Genomic DNA, 12,990 nt, shown 5'->3' with positions numbered 1-12,990 from the left:
TATTTAAATATGCCAATAATCAGTAAGAAGACAGGAAGGAGTATTAAGCTAGGCAAGACAGCACACACCTATAGTTTATAATTCTAGAACTTGGAGACATAAGCAGGATGATCTGCAAATACCTGGCATAGGAGGTCTTTAAAAGCTATCCTCTAGCGCTGGAAGATAAATGCAACAGGTCTTAAAGCACTTGCCATGCAAGCATGAGGACCTAAGTTCAAATCCCCAGAACCCATATAAAACCAGACACAGTAACACTTATTTCTAATCCCAGTGTTCCTAGGCAAGAAGACACGGGAAAACTCCCAGAAGCTCAAAAGACCAACTTGCCTGCCTTACAAAGCAACAACAACAACAAAAAAAACTTGTCTCAAAAACAGTGGAAGGCAAGAACTAGTCAATGTTCTCCCCACTCCCATGAAAATATCCTCACCAAAACTAACATAAAAAAATCTGTTAAAAAAATTAAAATTAATCACACAAATTCCCACAAGGGTTTCCTGGTCTAAAAGAATTCACTGGTCAATGATTTCATATATGTAAAGAATATCAATCTTTAATTCACTCAGAAAGGAGAAATTTTTCTCCAACTCTCTTAATGAGTTCAGCATAATTCTGACAATAAAATAAAAATATAGACTAGCAGCCGGGCCATGGTAGCTCACGCCTTTAATCCCAGCACTCGGGAGGCTGAGTCAGGAGGATCTCTGTGAGTTCGAGGCCAGCCTGGTCTACAAGAGTTAGTTCCAGGACAGGCTCCAAAGCTACAGAGAAACCCTGTCTCGAAAAACCAAAAATAAATAAATTAATTAATTAAATTAAATACAAACTAGCCAGGTATGGTGGCACAGGCCTCTAACCCCAGTACAAGGAGGCAGAGGAAAGATCAGTTCAAGGCCATCCTCCACTACAGACAGAGTTCAGGGCCACTCTGAGCTACTCAAGACATTGTCTCTATAAAAATGACGGTTGACATGTCTCATGATCATACATACAAACATCCTAAATAAGAAACAGAACCCAGCAGTACATTAAGGAGGTAAATATGTCCTCCTCCAAAACGGTCACAGTACTCAAAGTGCTGTCTGGGAACTCCACTGGCACCTGAGATTCTTTCAGAACTATTATTAACCCACAATTATTTTCACAACCAGGCCTGGTGGCACATACCTTCAAGCCCAGCAGACGAATCTGTGAGTTCAAGGTCTACAAAGAGAATTCCATGCCAGCCAGGACTAGATAGTGAGACCCTGTCTCGGGAAGGAGGGGGTTAAAATACTTAACTCTTCACCTCCGCATAGAGCTGGTGCCCTGTATTAGAACAAGAAGAACATGGAGCTGCTATGTCCACTGAGTGGTGCCAGTGCTGCAAATGCTGACTCAGAATTTGGGTTAGGGACGTCTCTCCATTTTTTACTTATTTTTGATTTTTAACTGTATTTGTGTGTGTGAGATTGTGTGTAAGAGTACATCTGTGTGTACCACATGTGATGCTCAGAGGACAATTTGCAGAAGTCACTTCTCTTCTACCATGTGGGTTCCAGGGACTGAACTCGGGTTCCAGATTTAGCTGCAAAGATTTACCATGGATCCAACTGCCAACTCCCTTTGTAATTACTTTTACAAGAAAGAATATTTTTTAATATCTCAGTTTTAATGTCCCAACATGCTAAATATCAATGGTCAAAAGCCCATAACAACACGTTGGGGTTTACTGCACATTTTTTCTTTGACACAGAGTCTTATTAATTATGTAGCTCTGACTGATTTGGACCTTCCAGAGATATACCTATATCTGCCTCCAGAGTGCTAGAATTAAGGGCATTTATACCATACCAAGCAGACACACATTCTTCATTCTATTTCTGAGGCTGAAGCAAGACTGCCTGAGCCAGGAGTTCAGAGTCAACATGGGCAACATTTAGAAATCCTGGATGGGAGGGGTGGGTTAAGAAACAATGAGAGCACAGTTGGCATGTACCTCAGTGGTAAAGAGCTTGCCTAGCATGCACCAGACCCACAGTCCCATCCCCAGTACCAACGACAGAGGATGGGTATGGGTGATAGGTAACAGTAAAATTGAACAAAGCATTAAAAAAAATCAGATGATCATTTTAACAAACAGAAAAAGGACTTAACAGCATTTAACAGTCATTCATAATTTTAAATCTTAGTGAATTAAGATAAAATATCCACTCTCACTGTTTTCTATTTAACGGTATACTAAAAATTCTAACAAGAATCTAGAAGAAGAAGTCGTGATGACTGAAAGGGGAAGAGTAAACTCATTATTTGCAGATATTGTGTATGTAAAAACCTCAAAGCAAGCTCCAAAAACATTACTGGAACAATCAAGTGTTAAAATCACAGAATAAAAAAAAAATGGAAAAAAAAAGCAATCATATTTTTAAAACTAGTCATGACCATTAAAAAACAATTTTTAAAAATATTGTTTTCAACAGCAACAGAATATTAAATTCTAGAATCTGAAGCTGGAGAGATGGCTCAGCAGTTAAGAACACTGGCTGCTCTTCCAGAGGACATGAGTTCAATTCCCAGCACCTACATGGCAGCTCACAGCTGTCTAATTCCAGTTCCAAGGGATCTAACACTCTCACACGGACATATATGAAAACAAAACACCAATGCACATAAAGTGAAGATGAATAAAACCATTTCTAAAAGTTCTTAGAATCTAACAAAAGTCAGGCCAAGTCTCTATACCAAAACACTACAACTCTGCTATAACAAAATAAATACCTAAACAAAACAGGAAGCATACCATATTCAAAGACTTAGTAGTCAAATGTAGATTCATTCTCTCCAAATTGACCTAAAGATCTATAATTTTCAAACAAAGTCAAACCTGAAGAAAATGATTTCTTCTAAAATTACAAATGAACTCAAATATATTTTTGAAGAGGAAAAGTATAGAGAATTCACAATACCTTATTTCATACGGGCTTATTTGCTTTTGCTATCAAGACCTCATGATACTACTATAACTTTAACCCACTAGATCAATGAGACAATAGCTCATAGATAGACCTGTATTTGATTTTCAATAAAAACTTAAACCAAAGAATTATAAATAAATGATGCTGAGTAACTAGAAATACACATTTAAGAGGGGCTCTTAGGATTTATTTTGGTGAAATAGCAGGGTCATTTCATTGCAATGAGTGTTCTTAATACTTACATTTTTTATTTTGATGTTTCCCCAGTCATCGTCCTATTTCAAAGACAAACAAAAATGTTTAACCACCTCTGCACAATTATTAAATCTGAAGCTACCTCAAATTAAAATTTACTTGCCTGCCCCAAAACTAGAAATTCAATCCAGACCAGCTTGACTTGTATACATCACAAACTTCGATGTCTTTTAACTTAAACCTCTCTGATGCTCTGCTACCTTAGTTTTAAAATATTAATATACAGTGGAAAGAGATGGAAAATCATAAATGTTAATTATTATTAATCACTGTTTTAAATTAGTATTTTCTGCTATAGTCCAAAGTAAACTAAAGGACACAACTCAGCACAAACTAGTTATCCAAGTTCCTGAAGGCCAAAGATAGGATTTGGGAAGTAAACAAGTTCTCCTCAATATCTATTCCTAACAAACAGGGCAGGCAGGCAGCTCTTCCAGAATGTCACATCAAACCCAACAAAAATATTTTTCTGCTATTCTATTCTTATGTGGTATTATAAACAATAAAAGAAAAAAAACTCATCATTTTGTGGCCCCTCGTCAAAGGCTGCTAATCTTGAAATCTCACTACAGAGTTTGTGTGATCATTACAGAGGAACAAGAAGGGAAATAGCTTTTCTCTCCTTTTAAATAAGCATTTTTATCCTCCCATCTCTAGGTAAAAGTTAGATAGCAATGAATTTTTTTAATGTACATTAGTGTTTTTGCCTGTATGTACGTCTGGTATGAGGGGTTCCAGATCCCCTGGAGCTACAGACAGTTGTGAGCTGCCATGTGGGTGTTGGAAATTGAACCCCAGTCCTCTGGAAAAATAGCAAGTATTCTTAACCACTGAGCCATCTCTCTAGCCCCGACAACATTTAATTACTCTTCTTTTTTTTTTTTTTTTGGTTTTGTTTTTTTTGGTTTAGTATTTCAAGATAGGGTTTTCTCTGTGTAGCCCTGGCTGTCCCTGAACTCACTCTGTAGATCAGGCTGGCCTTGAACTCAGAGAGATCTGCCTGCCTCTGCCTCTTGAGCGCTGGTATTAAAGTAATTACTCTTAAGAGAAAAATATTTTTCTTTAAAAATGTAGATTTCTTAAATTTTTCTTTAAAATGTAGAAAACGGAGGGAAAATGTTTAAGTGTCCCATTATTTGAAAACCAGGGCTTTGATGAAGATGTTAAACTCAATTTCAACATTCATATACATTATAAAAATATATACTATGGTATTTAAAAAAAAAACCAAATTACCCATACTGTTGTATTTTTATTATTCTATAGTTTATGTGTATGAGTGCATGTTTTGCATACCTGATATCTTGGGAAGTCAGAAGAGGGCATCAGACCCCTAGGATTCCAGTTACAGTTAGTTGTGAGCCCCCAGGTAGGTGTTGAGAATCAAATCTGAGTCTTTTGCGAGGCCTACAAGTGTTTTTAACTACTATTCCATTTCTCTAGCCCCTGGTTGTGTATTTTTAACACATAAAATTTTCCATATCTGTACATGACATTATCAAAGATATGCAAATCCATTTTATACTAGTCTACAACAAAAATAAACATCTTCATAGAAAAATTCAAACATAATTATAAGATGCTATAGTCCTGTCCACTGGAGTTATCTACTGAAAAAAATTTTAAATGACACTTTGCAATATTATATTTTGAAATAGACATGATGTTTCTCACATACACAACACCACTAGAACAGTTTAAACAGGAGGCAGAGGCAGGCAGATCTGTGAGTTCAAAGCCAACTTGATCTACCTGGGAAGATTCAGGCCAGTCAGGACTACATCATAAGATCATGTCTCCAAGAATGTACATTAGTAATAATCATAGTGTCTAGTATTAATTATATAAGCAGTATTAATAAAATTTTAGATCACTTTTACCTTTAGTGTCCCTCCTTTAACCATAACTTTTTGTCTGGCTGGCTGGACTCCAGTCAGTGCAAAAAGCTGGGCCTTGAACACCATTGGAGGCTCATCAGTATTCAATTCTACACCTTCAAATTTCTCCTTTCCCCATTTTACTGTAACTGTAAACAAAAACATAATTATTTTTCACTTACATACTTTTTAAATTTATAGACCTCAAATTCAGAAATTCAGAAAATACTTAGGGAATAACTCTTAAAAGGTGAAAATATGCCAGGCCCTACCATTTAGGAGACAGAGACAAGCCATCTTTGTGAGGCTCAAGCCAGTCAAGACTACAGAGAGACCCTGTCTCAATCCCAACCCTCCAAAAAGAAAAGTCAAAATATATCCTTCGTTGTTTTATTTCCCAAATGAGTAATGTACATGCAATGGACCCAAAACAAAATTTTACTGGATCTAATTTGGTTTCTCATTATATAAATAAAGCATGCTGAGAACACAGCTCAGTGGTACAGCATCTGCCCAGCATATAGATGACATGAGCTAAATTTCCAGCACTGCAGGATAAAAGAGGGGAAGGAAGAAGGGGGGAAGAAAGGGAGATAAGAAAGGAAGGAATGGGACAGGGAGCGGAGGGGAAAGAAGAGACTAACTTGAGAAGTTGATTGATCCATGTCACAAAATTGATTATTAAATACCATCCAAGTATTCTAAATTATACACCAATAAGTTCTGTAAATTAAGATGAACCTCTGATGCCACTGAACTATTTCCCAGAATAAAGTTCCTAGCCTTCAGGATATGGTTAGCTTAAGAACCATTTAAAGCAGTTCTCAACCTCCCTAATATTGCGACCCTTAAATCCAGTTCCTCATGTTGTTCTGAGCTCCCAAACATAAAATTATTTTCATTGTTAATTCATAATTGCAATTATACTACTGTTATTAATCATAATGTAAAGATCTGTTTTACAATGGTCTTAGGCAACCCCTGTGAAAGGTTGAGAACCACTTACTTAAAGTAATATACACTGTTGGAAAGACAAAAGAGATCGTGAGGAGAAAAAAAACAATCTCAGCGGGCGGTGGTGGTGCGTGCCTTTAATCCTAGTACTTGGGAGGCAGAGGCAGGTGTATCTCTGTGAGTCTGAGGTCAACCTGTTCTACAGAGCTAGTTCTAGGAAAGTCAGGGCTACACAGAGAAACCCTGTCTCCAAAAAAAAAAAAAAATTGAGGGAAGAAAAGAGTACTGAAAACAGGGTAAGGAATTATAATTCAGGCTGAGTATGTAGTTGCACACTTTTAATCCTAGCACTCAGGAGGCATAGGGATGTGAATTCCTGTGAGCTCACGGTCTGTCCCTCTACAGAGTTCCAGGCCAGCAAGATCTACATGAGACCTGTCTCGATTAAAAAAAAAAAAGAGAGAGAGAGAGAGAGAGGGAGAGGAGGGAGAGGGAGAAGGGGAGGAGGAGGGGAGAGAAGAGGGAAAGAGGGGGAGAGGGAGGGAGAGAGGGAGGGAGGGAGGGAGAGAGAGAGAGAGAGAGAGAGAGAGAGAGAGAGAGCGAGAGAGAGAGAGAGTTGTAACAATAACAATTCTTGGGCCCATGAGATGGTTCAGTGGGTAAAAGCTTGATGCTTGGCTTACAAGCTTGATGACCAGCATTCAATTTCCAGATCTCAGTGTGGAACTCCCAAAAGTTGTCTTCTCAGAATGTGTGCCTGCACATGCACAAACTGGCATGTGTGCACATGTGCAAACACACGCACCATTCTTTTTTAAAAAGTGTTATACTTCTAAATTATAAGTAAGGTGTATGAAAAATGAAAGGTTGTTTCCCAAGCAAAGAGATACTCAAGTATTCAAAAAAATTCAAAGAAATGTTGGCTACATATGTTAGCTATTGGTCTCCCTGCCTCCATTATTTGGGGTTTTGAGGTTTTAGTCTTAGCATATAGCTGAAACTGGGCTCAAACTGGCAATTCTCCTGCCTCAACTTTCTGAGTACACATGCCTGCAAGCACATAATTTAAAAAGTCTTTTAACTTTGTATTACATTTTACTTATTACTGAGCATATATGTTTATGTATGGGGTGTGCATGCTATTGCAAGCATGTTAAGGTCACAGGATAACTTGCATGGGTTGATTCTCTCCATCCACAATGTGGATGGGGACTGGGGATGGAACTCAGATCGTACAAGCACTTGTACTTCACTGTTCCCCTCCTACCCTCCCCCACAAATGTTTCTCATGACAGAAAATAACAAGGGTTAGTAAGGGTGTAGAAAACTAGAATCCTGTGCACAGCTGGCGTGAACATAAAATAGCAGTTGCGATGGAAAATAAGCATGAATTACCTCAAGAAAAAATTAAGCTAGGTAGTGGTGGTGACCACTTTCAGTCCCAGCACTCAGGAGTCTGAGACAAGAGAACCTGTGAATTGGTGGAGGCCTGCCTGGTCTATAAAATGCAAGTTTTATAAAAAAAACTTTTTTTATAAAAAAAAAAAAAGCATGGCTCAACTTCAAATAGCTAACTTTTGAAATATGTAAACAATAAAACTCAAGCAAATACATTGAAAACTGAGTCTTTTCAAAATTGGAAATTTCAAAACAAATTCCAACTTCTAGAAATCAAAACTTTAATTCCTGACCCAGACTCCACTCTATCAACAGAGTATGTTAAAGCCAGATATAATGGGTCCAGAGAGAAGGCTCAGCAGGTAACGACACTTGTTGCCAAGCCTGACAACCTGGGTTCAATCAGACAATCCACATGGTGGAAGAAGAAACCAATTCCCCTGCCCACCAAACACATTTTGCATGCACACCCACCTCATACAAAATAAATAAACATTGATTTAATAATAAAAACATTACCCATTTAATATAGAGATGATGTGATAGTTATAATGATGTTTATTATAAAGACTAAAGGCTCAAAGAACAACAATTTTCTTTTTAAGAAATGGTCTTACTATGTAGCCCTGACTATAATTAGATATGTAGACCAGCTTGGCCTTGAACTCACAGAAGATTCTGCCACCCAATGCTGGGATTAAAGGTGTACACCACCACACACACACTAAACAAAAGTCTTGAGTAAGGAAGTATTATTTATTGTTCTGTTTGATCTTGCTTTTTGGAACTTCCTGTGTAGCCTACATTGTACCAAAATGTATTGTCCTTCTGTCTCAGTGCTTCAAATGTTGAGACTAGAGATATAAACCACCATAACCCTACCAGGAAAGATTTCTTGGAGGAATTATTAACTTCTGAATTATCACTGCCAACTTTTGAGTTGAATCTCAAAGCAAAGGTCAGAGAATAGAAGTATTCTTAAAACACACAAGGAAAACAAAAATTTAGCATGAGTTCTGAGATAGCAATGAAAGTAACAGAGGAAACTGGAAGCTATTAACAAGGGTTAAGTGGGAAAGGCAGCATATGGCCAGGCAGTGGTGGTGCATGCCTTTAATTCCAGCACTCAGGAGACAGAGGTAGGCAGATCTATGAGATCAAAGCCAGCCTGGTCTACAGAGCAAGTTCCAGGACAGCCAAGGCTACACGGAAAAACCCTACATCAAAAAAGAAAAAAAAAAGGAGGAGGAGGAGGAGGAAGGAGGGAAGGAGGGAAAGAAGGAAGGAGGAGGAGGAGGGAGAAGGAAGGAGGAGGAGGAGGGTAGTATATGGCGCAATAAAACATACATTTGGTCTTTTATGATATATGCAATGTGTAATCCCTGAAAGAGTTAAATAAAGAATAAAGGCTGCTTGGTGTGTTTGATTATTAGACAACTCTAACAGTAGCAGGAAAAATAGGTTCAAATATAGCATAAATTGTAATCATAAAGAGACAAAAAGCAAAGACACTGAGAATACAGTTTAGTGGTTTCTACTTAGCATGCACAAGTTCCTCCCAGGTTTGATCCCCAATGACACAATAACAAGTTGTCTGTGTGTGTGTGTGTGTGTGTGTTTCTTTCTTTTATGGTTTTTTTGAGACAGGGTTTCTCTGTGTTGGTTCCCTGACTGTCCTAGAACTTGCTCTATAGACCAGACTGGCCCTAAAATAAGAGATCGGCCTAACTCTGCTGGGATCAAAGCGTTACCCACCACATTGGCCTACAAGTTTTAAAGTAATGTATAATAATAGGACAAGCTAAAAAAAATTAAAAAAATAATAGTACAAGCTAAAGATAACACAAGACAAATGAAAACAGTATTAGAAATAAAGGAGAGGATGCCAGGTGTGGTGGTGTACATTTTTAACCCCAGCAACTGGGAGGCAGAGAGGGGGTGATCTTTTGAGTTCCAGGCCAGCTAGGCCTACACAGCTAGGCCTTTTCCTGTCTCCAAAAAAAAAATAAATAAAAGAATCCATCCTAAGATTAACTATTATTCTTGGTTCATATAATTCTTTAAAAGCAATCAATGTCTTATAAAGGATGTCAAAGTGGAAGTCAGAATAATCAATAAACCACATCCATAGCTAACTGGAGTTGCCATACACATTTTTGGAAGCCATTTTGACTAAGAGTAGGAAAAGTGAAGTCCATTAACTAAGGAAAACATGATCCTTGGTCAGTATCTTGGAAAGCCAGAAAAAAAAAAAAAGACTTCTGCCAAATGCCAAAGCGAAAGAAACGGCACTCGCCAGTATTTGTGTTGATCTACTCTTTGAAGCTAACACTATGCTGCATCTTCGCAGTCTAAAGCAATGTATGCTGAAGTTAAAACGAAGCATCAAAAAGACTGATTTGTAGACGGCTTCGAGATAGAACTGAAATTGGCACAAAGGGGGCGGTAGAACCAAAAGGGTGAGCAAAGGGAGCTACTGAAGCAACCCCAAGCAGAAGACAAGCAAACCTTATACCCGGGACCTTCCCCCAACTTCCCTCCAAGCTCATTTCACTGCTAGCATCCAGGAGCTCAAAGCAATCACACTCGACCAGCTCGATCTTCTGAGCCCCAGGACACACCTTCACCTTTCCCAGCACACTAGGTCGGCGACAGAAAGTATTCTGCAGAGTCACGACTCTTGAGGTTTCCGTGTCTCCACCCCTGCTCCCACCCCACCCACTCGGAGACACGGCGGACAAGCTCCCACGCGTAGCTGGGCGCCGACTCGCGCGGCGGCCACCCCTCACTTCCCACAGTGGCCCTCCGCGGCTGTGCCCTGCGCGCGCCTCTGCAGGCTGGGCCTAGGCGGAGGCCTACCATCGGCTGCGAGAGCGCAGCGAGAGGGAGGAGGGAGCTCACCGGAGTAGAGAGGCATGGTGGGGCAGAAGGGAGGAAACGGCGCACGAGGCTGGGTCTGACACAGGCGGCAGAGGGATCTGAAGCAGCTTGTGGAGCCTGCCGGAGACGAAGCGCGGTGGTGGCGGTAGCTCCGCTGCGACAAGCCTCATTCAAACCGGCCACTGGCGATGACGCAGCAGCACGCTGTTCGCCCAGGGAGCCGCTGCAGGGGGAGGCACTGCACGGGGCAGAGGCGGGGCCGGGGGAGGGAAATAAAGGGAAGGGGGTGGGCCAAGTGGAGGAGGGGACTGAGGACGAGGGGCGGCCGGGCGAGGTGAGGGAGGAAGGCGGGGCCTGGAGGTGAGGGGCGGGCTGAAGCTGTGGGGGCGGAGCCAGGGAAGAGCAGCGTGGCCCGAAGGATGATGGGAGTCCAGGGCAGGCTGAGGGAAGAGGTGGGGCCTGATGCTGAAAGGAGGAAGAGGAGATACGAGGAGCGGACGGGGCCTAGGGATGAGGAAAGAGGTGCAGATTGAGGAGCAGCAGCGGGGGTCTGGGGGGAGGAAGCAAAGAAGATAGGCCATGGAGGGGTGGGAGGAACCCGCTGGTGAGTAGAGGAAAGTGAGCAGGCAGAGGGTGAGAGAAGCCTGGAGGTGTATCGGAAGGAGCAAAGGTGGACACTGGAAGGACTGAGACTAGCAAAGGAGTGAAAGTGGAGATCCAGGCCATGAAGGGGGAGGAGGCCTGGTGGAACGCAGTCCGGAAGCACAATGCGGATCTACCACCTGTCACCCGCAGGCCTCGAGGCCCTTGTGCTGCCACAGGTGGAAACCTGGTATTCCCACGTGTAGCTGGATCTATTTCTGTACCGTGCTTTCATTAAGCTGTCTGTTGCCTTTTACTAACTCATCACATTTCTGGCTAGTTTGTTTGTTTTTGAGAAGGTGGACTTCGAGGCAGGGTTTCTCTGTGTAGCCCTGGCTGTCCTGGCACTCACTCTGTAGACCAGGCTGGCCTCAAACTCACAGATCCGCCTGCCTCTGCCTGGGATTAAAGGCATGCGCCAACTGCAGGTTTATGGATAAACAAGGCCAGTGGAATATGATCAAATATCAGGGATATATATATATATATAATTTTTATGTGTTTTGGTTTTTGGCCTGCGTGTATGTCTGTGTGAGGGAATCGGATCCACTGGAACCTAAGTTACTGACAGTCATGAGATGCCACGTGGGTGCTGGAAATTGAAACCCGGTCCTTTGGAAGAGCAGCCAATGTCTTAACCACTAAACCATCTCTCCAGCCCCAACATCAGGGTTTTCATAAATCTTATTAATGTATCCATGACAAGAGAAGAAGACCTTACAATCACATTTGTTAAGGGAACTTTGTAAACTGTACCACTGTTTAGGATGCTTTCTTCCTCTCAACGTTAATTTTGTCCGCCTTTAACACCCCCCCCCCTTGTTGCTTACTCTTTAATATGAATAAAGGCTACTACTGTCAAGTAGAATTACAGTCATAGCCATTCTCTCCTTTTTCCCCCGCTAGTGTCTAAAGCACTCAAAAGAGGATACAAAATGAATCAAACACAGATCCTGTCTTAATAAGGCCTAGGATAACTCAGAGTATCACCATATGCATTCATTAACTCCAAGACTCTCTAAATGGAGCCCTTTTCTGGAAGCAACAAAAACCAGAGCTGGCCAGGGATGAAGAAAGAACTGTCTGGCTCAGCCTCCTCTCAAATGCATTGAGGCATGTGGCGTGGACTTCCCCAGATGGAAAGCCCCTTAGTGGTTTCCCATAGCTGCTGTAACCAATGGCCACAAACTTGGTGCTTTAAAGCCACATAGATGAATTATCCTACCAGTGGTGTAGTTAGGATAACATCCCTTCTGGAAGTACCGATAGAGAAATCTAGTCCTTGCCTTGTCTAGGTGTTACAAGCTGTCCATGTTCATTGGCTGCTAACTCCATCTCTGCCATGGTTCTCATGCTTTCTTTGCCAGCTTTTTCTGACTTTGACTGATGCCTCCCTCTTTATAAGCTCCCAATAATTACCTGAATAATTCAGGCCAATCTTCTCAAAGTAAAATCACAAGTAAATCACTATTTGAAGGTAGTATTCACAAGCTGAGGGATTTATATGTGGACATGTTTGCAGGAACATTGTTTTATCTGCAAGATACTTCCAAAAGCAAGCATGTAAGGTAAAAATAACATCTACTGTCCTTTCTTATAACATCTTTAATTTTATTCCAATATTTTTTCTCTGCTTCATAATTCTTGGAGAAAAAGGTCTGCCTTAAATATTTTAGAAAATACATAATGTCTAGGATAGTGCTTTGCTTTAAAAGATGTTCAGCAAATATTTTCTAAGTGGATGGGAAACATAGTTGAAGATCCATAGAGATGCAGATTGTATCAAGTAAATACATGTTTCTGTGACAAAGAGGCCTCAAAATTCAGCTGTTTGAAGTAGAGGGTTGTAGAAGAGTCAGGGAAGAATGAAGGAAAGGTTGATGCCACCTATTACACTAACAGAATATAAATGGGGCCGATCAGACAGCTCAGTGGACAAAGGTACTGAGGCTGAGTTTGAGCTCTGGAACCTACTGATGGAAGGAGAGAGCTGACACCCACAAGTTGATCTCTGACTCCATACTGGC

At 40.9% G+C, this 12,990-nt stretch overlaps 1 protein-coding gene across 3 annotated transcripts in view; it reads right to left on the bottom strand.

The window, feature by feature from the left end:
* Usp14 (ubiquitin specific peptidase 14) overlaps window positions 1-10,550 on the bottom strand; it is a 34,004-nt gene extending 23,454 nt beyond the window's left edge. For 2 of the 3 annotated variants that reach the window (XM_038329272.2, XM_038329273.2), the window contains exons 1-3: window positions 10,343-10,550; window positions 5,093-5,238; window positions 3,200-3,232 (exon numbers count right to left, since the gene is read on the bottom strand). In XM_038329272.2, the coding sequence (XP_038185200.1) occupies window positions 3,200-3,232; window positions 5,093-5,238; window positions 10,343-10,358 (195 nt within the window). In that variant the 5' untranslated portion in view covers window positions 10,359-10,550. Of the gene's footprint in view, window positions 1-3,199; window positions 3,233-5,092; window positions 5,239-10,062; window positions 10,108-10,342 lie in introns of those variants that run through there. The other variant, XM_038329274.2, reaches the window with a different exon arrangement.
* Between the last annotated feature and the right edge of the window lie 2,440 nt (window positions 10,551-12,990).

This window comes from Arvicola amphibius, chromosome 5 (genome assembly GCF_903992535.2).
Source record: "Arvicola amphibius chromosome 5, mArvAmp1.2, whole genome shotgun sequence".
NCBI lineage: Eukaryota > Metazoa > Chordata > Mammalia > Rodentia > Cricetidae > Arvicola > Arvicola amphibius.
The sequence above is the reverse complement of the archived record's forward strand: the minus strand, read 5'-3'. Positions and strand labels throughout refer to the sequence as shown.